This window comes from Zeugodacus cucurbitae, chromosome 2, assembly GCF_028554725.1.
Source record: "Zeugodacus cucurbitae isolate PBARC_wt_2022May chromosome 2, idZeuCucr1.2, whole genome shotgun sequence".
NCBI classification, from domain to species: Eukaryota; Metazoa; Arthropoda; class Insecta; order Diptera; family Tephritidae; genus Zeugodacus; species Zeugodacus cucurbitae.
In genome coordinates, this window is record NC_071667.1 from 6388596 (window position 1) to 6407250 (window position 18655).

Sequence of the window (18655 nt, forward strand, 5' to 3'; positions counted from 1 at the left end):
AAACTTTAAATCGCTCTCCTGAAAAATCAACTTTTTTGAGTTGTGACTAGGGATGCAAACGATGTATCGATGTTTTGTCAAAAAGCATCGATGTTAGCCATCGATGTCTCGAATCTAAAACATCGATGCATCGGTCTCACTTTCAACGATGTTTTATGTCGATGTTTTGAATAAAAATTTTACTTCACACCTTCACACTTTTTCACACACTGGGTATAAACCCGAAACCCTCTATTTGGATACGCTTTATTGGAATTAGATTTTTGTAAAATACGGAGAATTCGTTAAGGGAATGTGCGCTTGGTCCTACTTCTGGCGTGGGCTACTGCGTTTGATCAGAGATTCAAATTACTTCAATTTAAAGATGCTAGGGCTAAAGGAAATATTTTTTTTTGTTTCATAGAAAATTAATAGCGCTGATACAACGGAATCTTCGGATGAGTGTGAAACAGAATACACGTTTGATGCTTGGAACCAGTATAAACATTTGGTCCACCAAAAGTTGAAATGTAAGCTGTCAAATTTATCTACAATTACAGGGACGGAAGGTTGAGGAGAAAGTGTATCTCGGCAATTACCCCTACCACAGCAGAAGCCAATAGAGTTTGGACATGAATACTGTGTTTCCGGATTTGTATAAATAGGCTTATTAATATTTACACATTGTAGCCTCTTCAGTGCCGAGTAAACGACTGTTTTCTAAACCCAGGGCAACTATCACGCAGAAGTAAAATCGAAAAGAAATGACAGTGAAAAAATTTTCCATATCGTTGTTTTGAAATTCTGTTATTTATTGAAAAAAAAAACTTTAACAGACATATAATGCTAAGTGAAATAAAATGTATCAACTTAAGACGTACTACATTTCATTTATTTATGCTTCTGCTTCTGTATCCCTTAGCTTTTCACACTAAATTTAAAATAACTTAAAAAAGTTCAAAAATACATCGATGTTTCGATGTATCGATGTTTTTGATTTCGATGGGTTTTAAAGAAACATCGATACAGCGAACCATCGATGTTTCATTTTACGATGCAATACATAAATCGAGTAAACGACAAACCAAATAAATATATGCCAACAATGTTACTCATACGCACTGTACGACGCACGTACCATATGGAAACTGCCTCGATACAACTATATACATTGGCAGTGTTAGTTAGAATTTACTTGGAATATAGTGAAATTTATGTAAGCAATAAAATGATTGTTATTTGCAATCAGAGTGAAGTAACAGTAATATCAACAACGTATATACTAACTTTATATAAAACAAAATTGAAAATTTGAAATTGAGTGAAGGAAATTAGTATGGATAGTAAGAAATCAGTGCTAACTGAATGTAATACAAATGCAGTAAGAATTAAAATAATTTCAAATAATATTAGCTCTACAATAATGGTAACAAATTCTTTTGTAAATCAACAAATAACAAAGACGCAAGCATAAACGCCCACAATAGAAATGTCTGTACAAAGTATGACATGTTTACTCTTATATTGTTACTAAGAATGAGGTATATATGTTTCCAAAGCATTTTTTGTTTGCTAAGTAGCTTTAAAATTATGCCTAACGTAGCTCATTATGTGGAGGCAATTTATGTAATGCGATTTGGTTAATTTTTTTTTATGTTCTTGCCCTATTATCTATACTAATATTATAAAGCTGAAGAGTTTGTTTGTTTGTTTGTTTGAACGCGCTAATCTCCGAAACTACTGGTTCGAATTGAATAATTCTTTTTGTGTTGGATAGTCCATTTATCGAGGAAGGCTATAGGCTATATAGCATCACGCTGCGACCAGGAGCGAAGAAACAGTGGTAAATGTGTAAAAAACGGGGGAAATTATTAATCTTTGAGAGCTTCCGTTCCTTGCGCTGCGAAAGCGGTTCAAGATACACAAAGGTTATGTATGAAATAATTATTTCTCTTTTAATGATCTAAAAAAAGTCCGTAAGTACCGTTTTTGTGATTACTAATAATTTCAATAATTTTTTTTTTTATTTATTATTCTTATTTATCTATCAAAAAAAAAAAAATTGGAAAACTCGGGAAAGTGGTAACAGAGAATTCAGAATTGCAAATGGACGATGACATCTACAATGAAACATTGGTGTTGATTGAAGATTTGTGTTTGCTTATGAGTGGGTAACTTTTGACTGAAATTCATATGCCAGCGCCAGAATCGTTCATTGGAATGTGAGCGTGCATACGACAGAATAACTTTGGAACAACAACTTCAAGAAATGTTCCATTATTGAATGAGCAGCAAAAAAGTGCCTATGATGAATTGATGAAGACTGTCTATGATGGAAACAGTGGAATATTTGATGCGCTCGGCGGAATCTACGATCTCAAAATGGAGTTGTGTTGGCTCTCGCATCTACTGGAATTGCTGCAACGCTACTAGAAGTCTTTTAAAAACAAATAATTTCACACAGGGCAACGACTGCCGGATCAGCTAGTATAATTATACATGTATAAACATATTTCAGTTATTACAGTTAATTTATTCGAGGTTGAGAATAATGATTGTTTATTATATAATAGCGTTAGATTTGTGGGATTGAATAAAGTTACTATAATCTAACTGATTTGATTGTTTAGGGTTGCTAAATCAAAAGATTTACAAATATATATTTTTAAGGAGATTTTAAAGAATATATTTTATGTCTATTAATATAAAATGAATCAAAAATCAATCACCATTCACAAACAGATTTTGAAAGATATTTTTAGCAGCGCTCTTCCCCCACAGGAATAGAAACCAGTTCACTGCAAAGTTTCCGCTTGAACAAAAATGTTAAAAATGAGTACAAACACAATAACATTTCATTTAAACTGCATACCAATGGGCTGTTCTCGCTGTTGCAATAAGCAAATAAACGTTTTTTTAATCGAATATTAAGGGCGATTGCATTGTTTTTACATTATTATTTTTTGTTTTTATGTACATATATATGTATATTTTTATTTTTATATGCATATGCATATTTGTTCATTATGCGCGATTGTGTCAATGAGTAAACCATAATATTTTCAATATTGAAACATTTCTGCATTGCCCATGAGGTCGTTAAAAAAAATCTTTTGAAAACAATCATAAATAATTTACATTGAAATGCCATCAACACCTTCTTGATGTTTCCCGTATGCATTTTATGCGTTTTCATTTTATGGTGTGCGTCGCATGTTTTACGATCGTAAATATGAATTGATGATTTAGTAGCGCACAATATATAATACACACATATTGATTTACATATGTTCACATGTACATATGTAATATGTAAGATTGTATACTTTAATTTACAAGCATTTACATATACATAGTAGGGTTTGCTAGATATGGAAAGAATTGCAGGATTTGTCAACAAATTTCAAATTTCTAAAATCCGAGGGAAAAAAGTTCGGTTGATATTAAAAAAGTATGTACTCATACATGTTCTTGATTAGTTTTTCCTGCATAACATAAAGTCAGAGTCTAATCGAACCGTTCATCTAGTAACAAAATATACTCTATCACTGAGAATGTGGCGTTTATTCTCTACTGCATTCTCTACATTTTTGGTTTACCATATAAATTCTGACGTGAAACTGTTGCATTGCAATGAGAGTATCCGTAATATAATATACATATAATATATGCATTTACGAAAGAATTCCCACGTTAAATTTTCACTCCTTGTAAAGTCGTTGATAATAAAGTGTGTTGTTGTGTTGCTATCGAAGTGTGTCCAGTGCAAACGCTCTGATGCCATTACAATGTTGATGATGACACTAATAGCAAGATGATAAAGCGAAAGGCGAATTCGACAACAACTTACAAGTTCAAACGTGCGCGCCGCGTGAGCTGCCATATGCGCCCTCATCCACTGTGTGCCTTTCCAATAGACCAATTGAAGGAATGAGCAACCTACACACCAAAGGGCTGTGCCACCCGCACTGCACTGCTGTGATAAACGATGCCGCCGCTGCGGCAGCCACTGTTTTTGCTAGCAATTTTCACTTTATTCTTTAGCATCCATGCATTTTTTTCCTCGTTTTTGCTTTTTTGTCTGCACCGCCCGTTTGTTGTTGAATTAAAAATGGCATAGCATGGCGTGGCATGGCAAGACATGGAATGGCGTGGCATGTTGTAAGCATCTTTTTTTATTATTTATTTTTGTAATACGAGGCTGAAAGCCGCAATAAACCCCACAGTGCGCAGTTGTGGCGGCATCTGGTGATTTCCTTGCAATGATTACGGGCAGCCGTCAATGTCTGACATCTCTCTCTCTCTCTGCAATGGCTGCCAATTACCAGTGTTGCCAGTTTAAGTTGCCGCTATTGGCATTGAAAGGGCGCTGTTGGTAAGTCTCGCTCGTAGTTATCCTTCACCTCACACTCCCTTGCAGTAATACTTGTAAGTCACACTAAGTACTTTTAACTCCACATTTATACAATGCCATTACTTTTGCACTTTTTCTTAAATTGCAACCTATATACTCCTTTTTTGTTTTACGTTTTGTATTTTTAATGCCATTAACAGTTGTCTGTTGTCTTGATTGCGGTGTTCTTTGGCTGCTCGCACTTAAATTGCTGCAGCTTGTTTTAAGCAGGACTACCATAAGCTGGCGCTTGTTGTTATTGTTTGTGAAGCTTTCGCTTGGCTTGCATTGTACATCATCTTTCTTTCTGCGAGTGTGAACGGTTAGCTGCTTGTCATGCCGGGCGTGCACATGCCAATACACTGGCAGCTGTAATTTCTCGGCGTGATCGGCATATTATAACTGCATCTGTTTGTGTGTGCCACATGCGGTGCGGTACTCGCAAAGTCCATGTTTTCTGCTAACATTGCTTATTTCTATTATTTAAGTCTTTTTTCTCCCTTTTATTCTTGCAATGCCTTTATTGTGCATTCCAGCGCACACTTCCCTAAACACCAACTTTTATTGATTTGTTTCACTTTTCTTGCTCGTTCTTTGTGTTTCCGTCTTCAATTTTTCCTGCAGCTGCTTGTTTTTCATTCATATTGGATTCAAATCAATAGAAACGTGTACATAACTCTTTCGTAAACAGACAGTGCATCGGCCTTTAACACTTGTGTAGTAAGCGCGTCATTATTGTCCCAAAATTTATCATACGGATTATAGATGACCAAAAGTATAATTTTGATAGTTGTAACAATTGATTATTTTTGGTTTTAGAGAGAGAGAGAGAGAGAGAGAGAGAGAGAGAGAGAGAGAGAAAGAGAGAGTGAGAGAGATAAGCCATCCTTAGCCTTTCTAACTGTTGAATGAATGTTACAGAAATAATCCGATATATGCCAAATGGGATTTTGAATCCGAGGTACTAGAAATTCATGTCCTTTTGTACCATTGTTAGATTAGAAACTGCCGAATACATATAAATTTAACTATTTCGAGTGGATTCAGTTCCCCTGTCAAAAAAGAGTCACTATGCAGACATTTCAGAAGACTTATGTTGGAAGATGATAACTTTTTTGAAGAGAACTTTAAAGAATATTTCAATCTAAAATAGTATTTATATTAAGTGTAGAAATGTAAGGGTTAAATCTCGACCAGCAACAACCAGCAACCAAAGAACATCGGCCATCGACCACCGTTTGGCTAACCATTACATTCTTTCAAGTTAAATCAATTTCTGACTCCACTGCCTTCTAGCTAAAACTAATATTTTATTTTTAGAACAAGTTTTACACTTGTTTATTCATTGCACCATTTTATGATTCGTAATACCGCCCACGTTGCAGCACCACCACATGGCCAAATTACTCCTTTCGTCTTTTACTTATTCTATTATTATATTTTACTTCATTTTCATTTTTATACCTTTTCATCATTAAATCGCGCGCAAATCCCATATAATATGAATAAAACTTCCGCCAAAGCTTTCAGTGCAGCAACCGCTCCAGCTGGTCTTCGTCTGCTGATGCGTCTTTTTTACTTGCTTTCTCGTGCAATTCCAGCAAAATTCAACCGTTAACTTTGAGTAGCACTTTATAGAGTGCTACTTGTCGCTCCGAACGACAAGTGAAAATATTCAATTTGCTTTAATACGAGCACATAATGAAATCCATTGAAATTTATGTACTACAAGTATTTCAAGCAGACTAAAAATTTATTTTATGAATTGGATATGATAAAACGAATAGACTGAGGAAATGTCGTTTTACGTATAAAGTAGTACTGTTCCTTCGTACTATAATATATAATGCTTAAGAGTTTGTTATGAGAAATATTGATACACATAACGGTAGTTTCTAACAACTAAAATTGAACTATTTAGATATCGATTTGTATCGTACAACTACAAAAAGAAACAACTGATACATCGGTTTGTGGCTGGTTGTGGTCAATAATCTTTGGCAAATGTTTATTTACCTTTTCATCAGGGTCAGTGGACCTCTGTAGTGGTTTGTTAACACTTTGGTTGAGGTCAAGAGGGGTTTGTTTACCTTTTGGACTAAAGTCAATGAACTTTGGCAGAGGCTTTTGTTTATATTTTGACCGGGGTCAATGGCCTTTGTCAAGAATTTGTTTACAATTTCGTGCAGTCAGTTTAAATGAAGTCAAGTTTGTTCTGTGAGATTAAGTTAATTTACTTATAATAAATACTTATTAATTTACAAATATATCGGTTATTGCATGATATATATTTTTATAATATATAGTAAAATATTTCCGCAATTATTTGGCTAAAATATATGAAGCCTCCTTGCCTCAATGTAAATAAATTTGATATCATTTTAAAATTATCCCATAGGTGATAACTTAAATTTTAATCAAGTCTTGAACAATACTTGGGTTTTAAAGATATATTTATCTTATTAGTCAATCAATTTAAATTAATAATTCTGATCAGGAAGGTGGGATAACTTCTCATGGTTTATTGAACGCAGAATGAAGTTTGCAGTTATCTTAAAATAACTTGAAGAGATTTATAAATACGTAGTGTTTGATTTGCTTGAAAGCAACATCTTTAAGATGAAATTAGAACATTACTTTGCTTATAAAAACGCCTTTTCTCGATATAATGACATATTATTGCTTAGAAATATGTAAATATTTTACTTTCAAAGTTATTCATTGCGTCATAAATTCTTTAGACAACAATTTCATTAGAACCATTCCTGAAATTCTTGCCAAATCTCTCATTACCACAATATAAGTACTTATTAGCTTAATTGCCTCAAGCATATAATAAATAAAGTTACACCGCACCCATTTAACCCAATCTCGTGCAATTAACGCGCATTTTAAGGACTTACACAAAAACCGAAAATTGCTTGTAATTTCTTTTAATTATAGACGAAAAGCAAATGATGTGGGTAAACAAAGATGATGTGGGGAGCGCATACTTTCACAAGCAACTTAGTCAACTGATAAAATGTGAAGGCGCACAAAGAATTGTCTATCATGAATAATAATAATAATTTCGGTTTAATATGAATAAAAATGGGGTGAATAAAACGAAAAAAAGTAATTAAAAAAAATATAAATATAGTCAGTAAATGCGCTAGCTAGCTAGCTCCCACACAAAACGACAACAACAAGAGTGTGAGGAATCAAAAGTCGCGCAAAACATTAGCCAATCCGCAAAAATGAAACGTCAAGTGAACAAACAAAGTGGGGCTGTGCACCAAAAGGCCGCTGAAACTGCCCATGCTTCATTGAAAAGTTGAGTAAAAGGCAGAACAAAACAAAATACTTAAGTTGCTTATCTTAACACGCGCTTAACATAATTTAGTTACACAAATACTTCAAATCTTCTAAAGACTTAGAAAGCACTTACATATATACTTAAGTGATGAAAGAGAACAAAAAAACGGTAAAAATAAAACATAACAACGAACTGTTTCGATAGGGTCGGACCAAGGGCAAAGGGGTGTTAGATGAGTAGTGCAAAGAAGTGGTTAGTGTCATACGGGGTGTTGAGTACTCGTATGTGAGAGTCTAGTCTTGATAAGTAGGATTTTAGTTTGCTACAGCATCCAGAACGAAGTTACGCAAGGGTCAATCTAGTTTCGCGAGACAACTCGAGCTCTGTGTCTGCGTTAGAGGGTGTTCTTTCTCCAAGTATGCCATTCACGAGGAGTGAGTCGATGAAGGTGTTAATGGCTTCTCTGTGAATGCCGTTCAGTGCTTGTCTATAGTTTGCCGCATCCGAAGTCCTTTCGGTATAGTCTTGTATGTCGTCGACGTATTTCAGGAAGGTACTTTGGATGGCTCTGGGAGGCGACTCAGAAACTATTTGGAAAGCATTTCGATATACTCCTTGACAGGTAGCATACGGGCTTCATTGTGTAGGTGCGCGACCGGAGACATTAAGAGGCAACATGTAGCTGTCCGGTGAGCGGTGTTTTGACAAGTCTGAAGCTTCCTCATCTGCGTCCTACTGCATTCAGGCGACCATATTGGGGTTGCGTAGTTTAGGATGAAGTATGATCTAGGAATGCGTTACACTAAAGTTTAAAGATCTTGAATCAACAATAATTTTTAAGTATAGACGAGCAGTACTGGATACTATTATGAAATTTTAAATATATTAATGATTGGTTTGGGAAGACACAACACGGGCATACTTGTTTTTAGAAAACACCAAGAGTGAAGGATGTTTGAAATCAAAGCCAGCAAGAAAACAAACCTTTGTGTCGCCGAAATAAGTGAGGAAGAAATCTTCAAAATGTTAAAATCTAACGAAGTGAAATCAAGTGTGCCACTGAGCAATTAAGCAGCAGTTAGAATGCGCCAAACAATGAAAATGGAAAAACAAAAGAGAAAAAAAACAAGTTTACCCATTAGAGGGTTAACTGGTAAGAGTGACGCTGGCAAAAGGCACGGAAAACCGTCAAATCGCTATGGATCAACACAACACAAAAAGGAGAAAAGCCGCATGTTGAATTAACAAGAATGCGAAAAGGAGTAAAGTGATAGAGTGACAAGGCAAGACTAAGGAATATGCACACACACAAAGATGTACCATGAACTAGAAGAAACGCTGAATATTTGGTGAAATTCCCACCCACACATACACACGTACGTATATATTTGTAGGACAGCTTTTCTTTGGCTTATTGCTTAAGAAAATCAGAAAAGCGTCGCTGCTTCGCTACTGGTGCAGGTCGAGGCAACCAAAGAAAAGTTAAATGTGTGCGCGAACAAACTCGTTAAGTCTTTAGCATGAATAATGATAAGAGTTTTATTATATTTGCACAAGCTCAAGCTGTACCGCATAAACTGCGCGCTGCCTGAACTCAAGCTGCGCTCCAGCAGCCATAACACCTACACAGCCGAGCGCTGCCTTAATTTGCGTGAAGTGCTTGCTCTCCTTCTGGAATTTTAGAAAATCTTTGTGATTTCCTTGAGTTTCTGTGCTTTTTGGGCGCTATGCTTTCATGTGTATCTATGTATATATACGTGTGTGCGTGTGCTACTAATGTTGGCATAACTGTTTTATGTCTACTAAACGACGTTTTTCCCCCATTACACCGTGCTGTTTTCGCTGAAAATAGGCCAAAATTAATTATTTATTACTGCCTCAATGACTGAAGTGGGCACTTAATTTGTTATTTTCTTCTGCCATGCACAACGATTCGTTCGTTTACGGCAGTTGAGTGTCTGTTTTAAGTGGTGTTTCTTCAATTTGATTATTGGCTCATAAACTTAATGGATTTGGGTAAATGAAAGTGGCTATAGACGACGCATAGTCGTCAATCGGATAATGTATATTAATCTCTGTGTATGTATACTATAAGTGGTCAAAATGTTGCAGATATAGAAATTGTATCTTCCGGATCTTAATATGTTCTTTAGTTTGTTAGTTATTACAGTGCACAATTTTGTAAGAATTTCTTGAGATGTAATCAAATAATATAGTGTTGTTAACTGATGTTGTGGTTTATATTCGAATTCAATAAAATGTGGCTAACAAGAAATTAAATCCCGTACTGTACCGTTCTCCTACATTTGACGCTATGCCATGAGCATAGCAGTAACTTAACAAATATACTATATTTCATTTAATCCTATGACAAGCGTCAGTAAACATCTGATTGACCAATTAATGGAATTTTAGCAATTTTACTTCTAATTCCTCTCAATTTACCACATGATTAACAATTTAAAGTGTATTCAATAGTAAAATAAATTAAAAGGAAGTATTTTCTATGAAATATTTTTGATATTTTAATCATTTAAATGAAATGTAATCAAAATGTTTGGTATTTGCAGTCAAAATTCTATGCTACACGAAAATATGCTGACGATTTGTTCAATAAATATGAAAACAATTAAATTTGCAAACGAACAATCAAAGTAAACCACAATTTGGCGCTTCACTGAATGCGATTTTCATTATTGTTTTCAACTTCGTAGCAGTGTTGTAATTCAATTGGTTAATCAAATTAAGTTGAGTATGTGAATGCTACAACGCTGATCGTTGGTTTCATGCTCAGTTTAAATTAATTTCTTTTTTCTAAAAGAAAAATAATCTTATTGGCGTCCTGATATTTGAAAGCCATCTAGAATGTACTCAGCAAAAATAGAATGGAAAATACGGCCGAACAACTAACAGCAATTCGAGCACCATATAAGCACAATATTATATTAATTTTTTACTCAACATTAAGTCAGCATAAATTTTCCAAAAATATGCAATCATTGTTTGACAGTTGGTAATTGAAATTGAAAGATATTTGCTATTAAATTAAATTTAATGGAGTGTATTTAAAATTCGAAAAAAAAACTGGCATGAGTGGCAGCAAGACAAACTAACTGAAAATAAAGAATAATTAAAATTAATTATTTAAAGAGCAGTGGCAACAATGACATGCAGCTTAAATCGACATAAAACAGTTGATATTATTACAAAAATTATGAAAAAGCGACAAGCAAACCTGAGTATTTTCATACAACATTAAATGCCGTTTAGAAGTAAAACTGCTGAAGTCGTGTTAAAACACAAGTGATTTGCCAACTAAATTTTTCGCATGCAAAAGCAATGCATATATAGTTATATGAATGGTAGAGATAACATATGCACTTTGGCGTTATTAAATTTTCAACATTTGATAACTTCAAATATAATATTAGCCAACCTATTACAATGTTGCTTTCAAAACTGCATTAAATAGAGTTTTGCCATTGTTCTTGGTATGTAATGAAATTTGTGGCGATTGCATATATGTACGCATTATAAGAAAATCGCGTACATTGTAAAATTATATATGTATAAAAATTAACAACAACAACAATAACGATACTGGTAGAAAGCACAACTGCAATAAATTTATAAATAAAATTATTATCGACCGGAAAACGCACGCACGCTCACAATTATTGTCAAAAGCAATTTTAATTAATCTGTTATTAACATTGCTGTACAATTGTTGAAGAGAATAAAAGTGATATAAAATTATCACAATTAACTTTAATTTAAAAATATCCAACTACTGAATGTATTTACATTGTATATGTACATACTGTACATAAATTTATATGAAATGAACGTTAACATTCTGGCGCTAATAGCTTTGACAAACGGCAGCGGATGCAGATTTGCATTAGCGGGCTCTAATGCAAATTAAGATTAATATCGCGCATTAGATCAATTTTAATGCAAATTAGTAATGCGCAAAAATTTCGTGACGTCTGTCACCATAGAATTTTAATAAACAATGTCATTTCTTAAGACGCTTAATTTCATCGTCTGTCACTGATATTTGATAGGTAAACTGCTTTGATTCAATTTCTTGAGCATCAATTGCTGTGATCCACGATTAGCAGAACAAGTTTGTTTATGCCTGGGAATATTATTTTCATAGGAGCGTTTTTATTTGTACCGCTTGTTGTTGTTGTTATTGCGCTTGTGACATTTAAATGTAATGTTTGGCTATTGTTGACTGTATTGAAGGCTATACGGTTATTAAGGGAGGGGTCTGGGTTTTCACTTTCGAAAAATCGATTTTTATTTTTTTATCTTATTGTTTAACATTTCAAGAATATGTCCTCAAAATTTTAATCCCATCTAAGCAATATTCTTGAAGTTATTGTTTAATTATTCTCGGGCCCTTTAACGCTCTAACTCTAACAGCTACGGGTTAGTAAAATTACGTTTAGTAAATTTTTTTTTAACATTAAGAGTGTTTCCCACCCTGAAAATGGCGAAAATTTTAGTCGAAAATAAGAAAATAACGGTTCACACTTTAGATGGCCGCCAAAAATTTTTAAATAAAAAAAATAATAATCAGAGAACGTTGGGGGGAAGATTTGTTTAAAATTTAACTAAATTTTTATGGTTTTCCATTTTGGGATAATTTCCGGCCGAGTTACAGTGAACACCGCAAATTGTTTTTTTTTTTCAAGACGTCATAGGGGAAGCTCTGCCACGGGCTAATGGTTTAATATATTTGCATGAAAAATTTACAGAACATAGTCAAAACTATGCTCAATAATGTATAGAAGGTTTGAATAAAGTTTCTTAATCGATATTTGAGATAAAAAATCACAAAAAAAGTGTTTTTTTGCGCTGAATCCCAGACCCCTCCCTTAAGAAACATTAGTATTGTTGCTGTTGTTGTTGTGATCGTACGACTGAATTTGGGTGTTCGATAGCTTCTTAAAAATCGCTATATCAGTAAAATGTGGAAATTGTGATATTTCTGTTTTTACCATTCATTGTTTAAAAAAAGTAAAATAGATCTCTTAACTTGGCCTGCACTAAATTACTACAGAATTATTTAAAACTCTTACAAATTGTATTAATTTAAGGACCATATTTCAATGTCATCGCAGGTATGTTACTCATATATCTAACATACTCTCCATATATGTATATTGAAATGTGTTAGTTTGCCTGCCTCGAAAACCCATACCCACAGAGTACATGTATAGTATGTATGTATCTACTAGCTAAACAAATCAATTGGCCAGATAGTCAGCCAACTAACCAACCAGCCACTCGTCAGCGTTCAACACTTGCTGACGTGACAATATTTACACTTTGGCTTTGGGGGGTTTTGGTTTTGAGCTTCGTTTGATTTGAACGGCATTGGGCCGAGCTTGATATATTGTTTAATTACCTCTTGGCAACAGTCCGTTTTCAATTATTCTAGCCTCCAAGAGTAGACGTGGCAACAGCAAACACACAGCGATCACGATGTGTACAAAAGCCGATGTCGGTCCGCCGTGTGTCCACAGTGCGCGTAGTGTGCCGCCGCGTGCCTCCTCCTCGAGCCCATCATGTGGTGACATGGAGCAGCGTCGCTCTTTCGCACCAGTCGCCAATTTGATGCCATCGTTTGCCAAGTTGCCCACCTGAAATTAAACAAACACAAAGAAATATGTAATTAAAACGCCAACATGCAAAGTGATGCAAAGTGCTGAGAGTATGTGCGCGATTGAGCCGCTCTAGTAGAAGTTGTTGACAGTATGGCTGAAAGACCAACGTCGATGATATTAAAAATGCATAATAGAGCTTTCGACCATGTGGGTGTGTACAACTTCCTTTGATTGCAACGCTGTGTGGCTTGGTCATCTGTGCTTCATAAAGAAGTGTTTGCTTTATGGTACACACTGCCTTACACTGTATATTAAATTAATTTACAATTCACGTTCATTTCGATAAAGGCTAACGAGAGTAATAATGCAATGTTTATCGGTTTATAGGTGTTTTTGTTTGACATCCAATATATACTCTCTTTTAATATAATTTGTTATATAATGAAAGTTTGGTGAAGATTTAATTAAATTCGGGAAAAATATAAATATTAAAATGAAGAATGTTATGGCAACAACGGTAAAGTCAAAGTACTCATTTAAAAATTTTCTTCATGTACATTATTTTATATTTATGATGGAATTCGTCTTTTTTTATAAAGAAGCTCAAGTTGGAGCAAAGATATCTTTGGATTGATACCTTACTTACATAACTTGTCAGTTTTCTTTTATTTAATTTAACTTTTTTATTTGTGAAGTTTTTCCCCATGAATTCACATACAACACCGTTAGCAATGCAATAAAGCACAGTGTCACATACCAAAGAGTCGTAAGCAGCAATGTCCTTCCTTAACGTTGGTATTTCTTCGAGCGATAGAAGATCTCCTGCAACTGAGTGAGCGAATTAAAACTTTTGTTAACGCATACAAAGCGGTATTAGAAAGAAGAACACGAAGAGTAAAGCAGAGTTTGTTGCATTTATTGAAAGTGGAATTCCTTTGCTCAATCGAATCCGCTTATATTGGCGGCAAATACCCGTAAACAAGTTGTGTGTAGAGGATTGGAAGTGAGAATACAAAGGGAAGATAATGTTAGATAATATTTAAATACTAAATAAGTTTATCTAAGCGCTGACAATAAAAAATATTAAAATTTTCAGCAAAAAGGATCATTTTAATATCAACGTCCCATTGTAGACCATTTCTAAGAGTTCACATTAAGTGTGTTATTCTTAATGTTCTTTGTCCTATATAAGATATGAAATATATTGTATTTCGCTCACATAACGGTTGTTTATAACACCCAAAACTAAACGAGTTCGATATAGGGTTATATAGACCAAAGTGATCAGGATGAAGAGTGGATTTCAAATCCGAACGTCTGTCTGTCCGTCCGTCTGTGCAAGCTGTAACTTGAGTAAAAATTAAGATATCTTGATGAAACTTGGCACACTTATTTCTTGGCACCATAGGAAGGTTGCTTTCGAAAATGAGCAACCACTGACACGCCCACAAAATGGCGAAAACCGAAAACACATAAAGTGCCATAACTAAGCCATAAATAAAGCTATGGAAATAAAATTTGGTATGAAGGATCGTACTATGAAGGGGCATATTTGGATGTAATTTTTTTGGGGAAGTGGGCGTGGCCCCGCCCCCTACTAAGTTTTTTATGCATATCTCGCAAACCAATAGAGCTATATAAACCAAACTTTCTGCAGTCGTTTTTTTTGAACCATTTTTAATACAGTCCAAAAATGAAAGAAATCGGATAATAACCACGCCCACCTCCCATCCAAAGGTTAGGTTGAAAATTACTAAAAGTGAGTTAACTCACTAACGAAAAACGTCAGAAACACTAAATTTCACATAAGAAATGGATAGAAGCTACACTCAGATTTTTTTACAAAATGGAAAATGGGCGTGGCGTCGGCTACTTATGGGTCAAAAACCATATCTCAGGAACTACTCGACCGATTTCAATGAAACTTGGTTTGTAATAGTTTCCTTTCATCCCAATGATATATTGTGGCCAAATCGCTTCACAACCACACCTACTTCCTACATACCAAAACTTTGAAGACGATCTGAATTGTTTACTTTATAATACATAAAGTAAGCACTAGTGAAGATATCTGTGCAGAACTTTGCACAAATACTACGTTTATAGTGTGGCAGCTCCATTCTAAAAGTCGTCGAAATCGGACAATTGGTTTTCACGGCCCCATATATCGAACATGAGGACCTCGGTGCTTCTAACCCAATATTAGGGTTTTCAACATTCAATGGACTTTGTACAATATATATGACGAATATTTTGACCAAATTTTGTATGATATAATATTAATAAAGTTAAATAAATAAATTGCGAGAGTGTAAAATGTTCGGTTACACCCGAACTTAGCCCTTCCTTCTTGTTTATATTAGAATTAAGTTGTCTAGGATAATATCAAAATGGCGGTAATCCTTTAAGCTGCTGACACTTTTCCATTTAATCAAAAACTTCGCTCGCTTACAGGCGAACGGTTATAAACCTATATAGGCACAAACATATACAAAACCTCAAAGTCTATTGAATATTTGCGGTGTTTTTCACATATTAGTTTTTCTTGAAGTTTTTTATTCGATCGTATAAAAAGGGAAATACAAACAAGCCAACTAAAGTTTAAGCGCATGGAAAACTTGGCTGATTTCACTGCACATACTGGCACTTTACTGAGCTGCCCACACATTTGCCTTGCCTCCGCCCATCTCACACACACATACATACATTGAACGCCCACCTGTATGACACTTATATTTTATGAAGCGAAAAACTAGTACAAGAACAAACACAAAACTAAAAATAAAATAAAAAAAAGAAATTACAAACAAAAAGTGCAAAAACAACAAATATTCAACTTAAAAGTATGTAAGTAGTGCTATTGTTAGTGTAAAAGCATTATAGTCTGCGAGCTGGGGCTTGAAAAACTGTGTTAAAGTAGAACTAAGGAGATGGCAGTGGTGCAGTCAGTGAGCGCAAGTTTGCATATCAAAAGTATGACACTCGACAGCCGTTGCCTTATTACTAGTTCCACCATCGATATACATATATTCCGCTTGTGTGCGGTTATGCGAGAAGCAAGTGCATGATTGAATGCATGAATATGCGAGTGGCAGGCGGTAATATTGAGTGACACAAAGAAAGTTGTGCATTTTGCTGCACTGCACTTTTTATGCAACCAATTGAAGTGTACTTGAGCGCAAGCGTAAAACCCCACTGAAAAATTTCTGCAAATTTACAAACTTTATAAGCATATGCATGCGCGCTTATAGTTGTTGCATAATCGTACTTATGCAGATACTTTCATACATATGCATATTACTTTTATACATACGCATATCTCTAGTTGTGTGCCTTCATATTTTTGCATAGGTACAATAATGTAGGTATTTGTGTGTTTTGTGGGCACACAAGCGGTATCGTATATTCAAGTATGTAGAGCAGCATACATTTTTGTGTATCTGTATGTGTGTGTATGTACTACATAGTTATTAGCAACATGCATGGCGCCATGGATTCACAAGGTTATCATGCCGAAAAAGACGAATTGTTTATATGTCTGCGATTATATACCAGCGAAAAAGCACTAAAACTAAAAACATAATTAGAAATTTTAACAATAAATTTCCATGAAATATTTTGCTTCAATAACACTGTGATAGTTTTTAAAAAAAAAAAAAAAAAAAAGACAAGACCAAATTCGACGGTTTCCCCCTATTTCGGGTCCTACGAATCGAACTGCATCATTACTTTTTTGAGTTACAATCAAGGTTTCATACAAAAATTTTTGTTGAAGTTTTTCATCAAAGTTGCCCATTGTGAGAGAAAGGCACATTTTTCTTCGGTCTCTAACCTTTTTAATGTTGACTTTTTTGGTAAACTTTCTTTGGCAAAGCTTCTCAGAATAAGTCCGTCTGTAAGTTCCTAGATGACTGTAAACCCCAAAATCAATGTTTTTTGTGTCCTTATAGCATATATGTCGAAAAAACTGAAATTTAATCCATTTTTATACTCTCGCAACAAAAGTTGCTAAAGAGAGTATTATAGTTTTGTTCACCTAACGGTTGTTTGTAAGTCCTAAAACTAAACGAGTTAGATATAGGGTTATATATACCAAAGTGATCAGGGTGACGAGTAAAGTTCAAATCCGGATGTATGTCTGTCCGTCCGTCCGTCCGTCTGTCCGTCTGTCCGTCCGTGCAAGCTGTAACTTGAGAAAAATTGAGATATCTTAATGAAACTTGGAACACGTGTTCCTTGGCACCATAAGAAGGTTAAGTTCGAAAATGGGCGGAATCGGACCACTTCCACGCCCACAAAATGACGATAACCAAAAACACATAAAGAGCTATAACTAAGCAATAAATAAAGTTATGAAAATAAAATTTGGAACAAAGGATCGCATTAGGGAGGGGCATATTTGAATGTACTTTTTGGGAAAAGTGGGCGTGACGCCGCCCCCAAATAGGTTTTTTATATATATCTTGCAAACCAATAAAGCTATATAAACCAAACTTTCTGCAGTCATTTCTTTTCGTTTCCTTATACAGGTCAAAAATGAAAGAAATCGGATAATAACCACGCCCGCCTCCCATACAAAGGTTAGGTTGAAAATGACTAAAAGTGTGTTAACTCACTAACGAGAAACGTCAGAAACACAAAATTTCATAGAAATGATAGCAGAAGGAAGCTGCACTCAGATCTTTTTACAAAATGGGAAATGGGAGTGGCATCGCCCACTTATGGGTCAAAAACCATATCTCAGGAACTACTCGACAGATTTCAATGAAATTCGGTATATAATACTTTATTGACACCCTGATGACATGTGTGGAATGGATGAAATCGGTTCACAACCACGACTACTTTCTTTATAACTCACTTTCGAATTCCATTTGAATCCTTCACATATACATTAGGAACCAATGATGATAGCGAATTAAAACTTTACACAAATACAGTATATGATCTGTGGCATCACTTGTGAAAAAATTGTCGAAAACGGACTATAACTTTTCAAGGCCCCAGATATCGAACATGTTGAACTCAGCGCCTAAGGTTAAATTTTAAGCGAAATAATGGGTAAATCTCTCAACTAATTTAATGTAATTCAGAGGAAATTGTTTTCTTCCAATAGTGTGTCTCTGTTCCAAAAATTATTAAAATCGGGTCACAACATCTCTTAGCTCCCATATACATAATTATAGGTTTTGCAAAAATATCATCCCCTAGCTCCCATATACCTAATTAAAGGTTTTTCAAAAATTCGTTGGGCTTTATTACGCATATATGTATTGGTTAATATGTGATATATCTTAGTAAAATTAAGTGAGCGTATAGTATTGGATATAGTGTACCTTGCTGGTGAAATTGAATGAAATCGGTTCAGGA

At 34.7% G+C, this 18655-nt stretch overlaps 1 protein-coding gene across 1 annotated transcript in view; it reads right to left on the reverse strand.

Moving 5' to 3' along the window:
* The window catches only part of LOC105214052 (protein tincar), a 143981-nt gene that overhangs the window by 21965 nt on the left and 103361 nt on the right, over nucleotides 1-18655 (reverse strand). Inside the window, exon 6 of the mRNA XM_011187233.3 lies at nucleotides 13087-13321. Within this exon, the coding sequence (XP_011185535.3) occupies nucleotides 13087-13321 (235 nt within the window). The remainder of the gene's footprint in view (nucleotides 1-13086; nucleotides 13322-18655) is intronic.